The 1,509-nt window shown below is 58.3% G+C and overlaps 1 protein-coding gene across 1 annotated transcript in view; it reads right to left on the reverse strand.

Moving 5' to 3' along the window:
• The window catches only part of LOC101655063 (phospholipase B1, membrane-associated-like), a 170,554-nt gene that overhangs the window by 96,883 nt on the left and 72,162 nt on the right, over positions 1-1,509 (reverse strand). Inside the window, exon 3 of the mRNA XM_013006835.2 lies at positions 527-594. Coding sequence (XP_012862289.2) covers positions 527-594 — 68 coding nt within the window. The remainder of the gene's footprint in view (positions 1-526; positions 595-1,509) is intronic.

Genomic DNA, 1,509 nt, shown 5'->3' on the forward strand with positions numbered 1-1,509 from the left:
GGCCATCCCAGCAAGGCTCCGTTCACCCTCCCTCGTGGACAAGGCCCCTCCTTGCTGTCCGGCACTATGGTGCCAACTGGGAGAAGCCCACCGTGGAGAGATGGACAGCTCCTCTCCCACAGAAGAGCGGATCCCGGGAGCAGATGGGAAGGAGGGAGCCATCGGGCTCTCCAGAACATTCGGTGGTCATCACACTCACTCCAGAAAGGGCGGCCTCAAGGCTCGCAGACCCCTCCCGTCTGCCCTCGCCTGCCCCGGACTGAGTCAGAGAGGGACCTCAGGGAGGAGCAGGGCCCCTGAGCCCTCCAACAGGGACTCTCTCCCTCAGAAATCTCTCTCCCATGATGAAAGATCTATACTCCACTCCTGCATCCATTGACTTTGCTGGGGCTTTCCCATCCCCTGTGGATTGATCTCCCCCAAAGAAGCTACGTTCCCTCAGCCCGAAGGGCGGCCATTTGAGAACAAAGGCCCCTGCAAGGAAGCTCTGGGTCTTGGGTGCTACGGGGCTCTGGAGGCTGCAAACCTCACCTCCTGATGCAGGTAGTCCAGCGTTTGGGTCAGCTTGCCCATGGTCTCCATCACGTGACTGGTCTGCATGAGAGAAACGTGCGGAGTGAGGGTGGGGACAGGAAGGACCACGTGCGCAAGGCTGGGATGCTGAGAGCCCGGTGGGCCTGGTCCCCTCCTCAAGTGGAAAGGCTGGTGGCAAGGACAAATCTAGACCCTAGCACTCCACAAATGTGTAGCGTTTGTCCAGTCTCTGGCTTCCCATTCCCATCTTGCACCTGGGGGAAATTAAAGTCCATGAAGGGAGCCCCTTCCACGTCAGGAAAGGGCAAGCCTGAGGTCAGGGAAAGGCCAAACACCCCAGCCTGTGCTGACAGATGAGAGAGGATTCGTTCCAAGGCTGCTGGGTTTGCTTTTCTCGGAGGAAAATCAGATTTCAGGGAGAGCTCGAGCCGTCTCCAGGTCTTAGGGCCTCAGGACGGCCACGTGGGCTCTTTCATCAGGCCAGCCCTGCCCTGTTGCCCTGCGGAAGAGAAGGAGTGAGTCCCAGGAGAAGAGACGGAGCGGCTCCGGCAGCTGGCTGTTCAAACCCATCCCTTACGCCCAACACACACACATGCACACACACCTTCTCCTTCCGGGCAGAGAATGAAAATCCACCAGAGAGCACCTCGGATTTCAGCCCTGGCTTACCTTTTCTGGGCAAAAATAACCACATACATATAAAATGAGAAGGACGAGCTGCTAAGCTGCCTGCACACATTGGCTGTCCCCTGGGGCGACTTGGCTCAGACAGGAGACAAGGCAGGCCAAGTTGCTGTTTCCTGGGGGGACACAGGCAGGGGCTCTGAAGACAGCTGCCAATCACCCATCCCCTGAAGCCCACGGCCACCCACAGGGCTGGAGAAAACGAAGCAAGGTCCCCTTTCTCTCATCTCTCCTCCCTGGAGGCTGTCCTTTGGGAGGGGGGTCCGGCTTGATTAAGTTTCTTCTGTGTGA

Source organism: Echinops telfairi, unplaced genomic scaffold (genome assembly GCF_000313985.2).
Source record: "Echinops telfairi isolate 266 unplaced genomic scaffold, ASM31398v2 ScPeMD7_10;HRSCAF=50, whole genome shotgun sequence".
Classification (NCBI taxonomy): domain Eukaryota; kingdom Metazoa; phylum Chordata; class Mammalia; order Afrosoricida; family Tenrecidae; genus Echinops; species Echinops telfairi.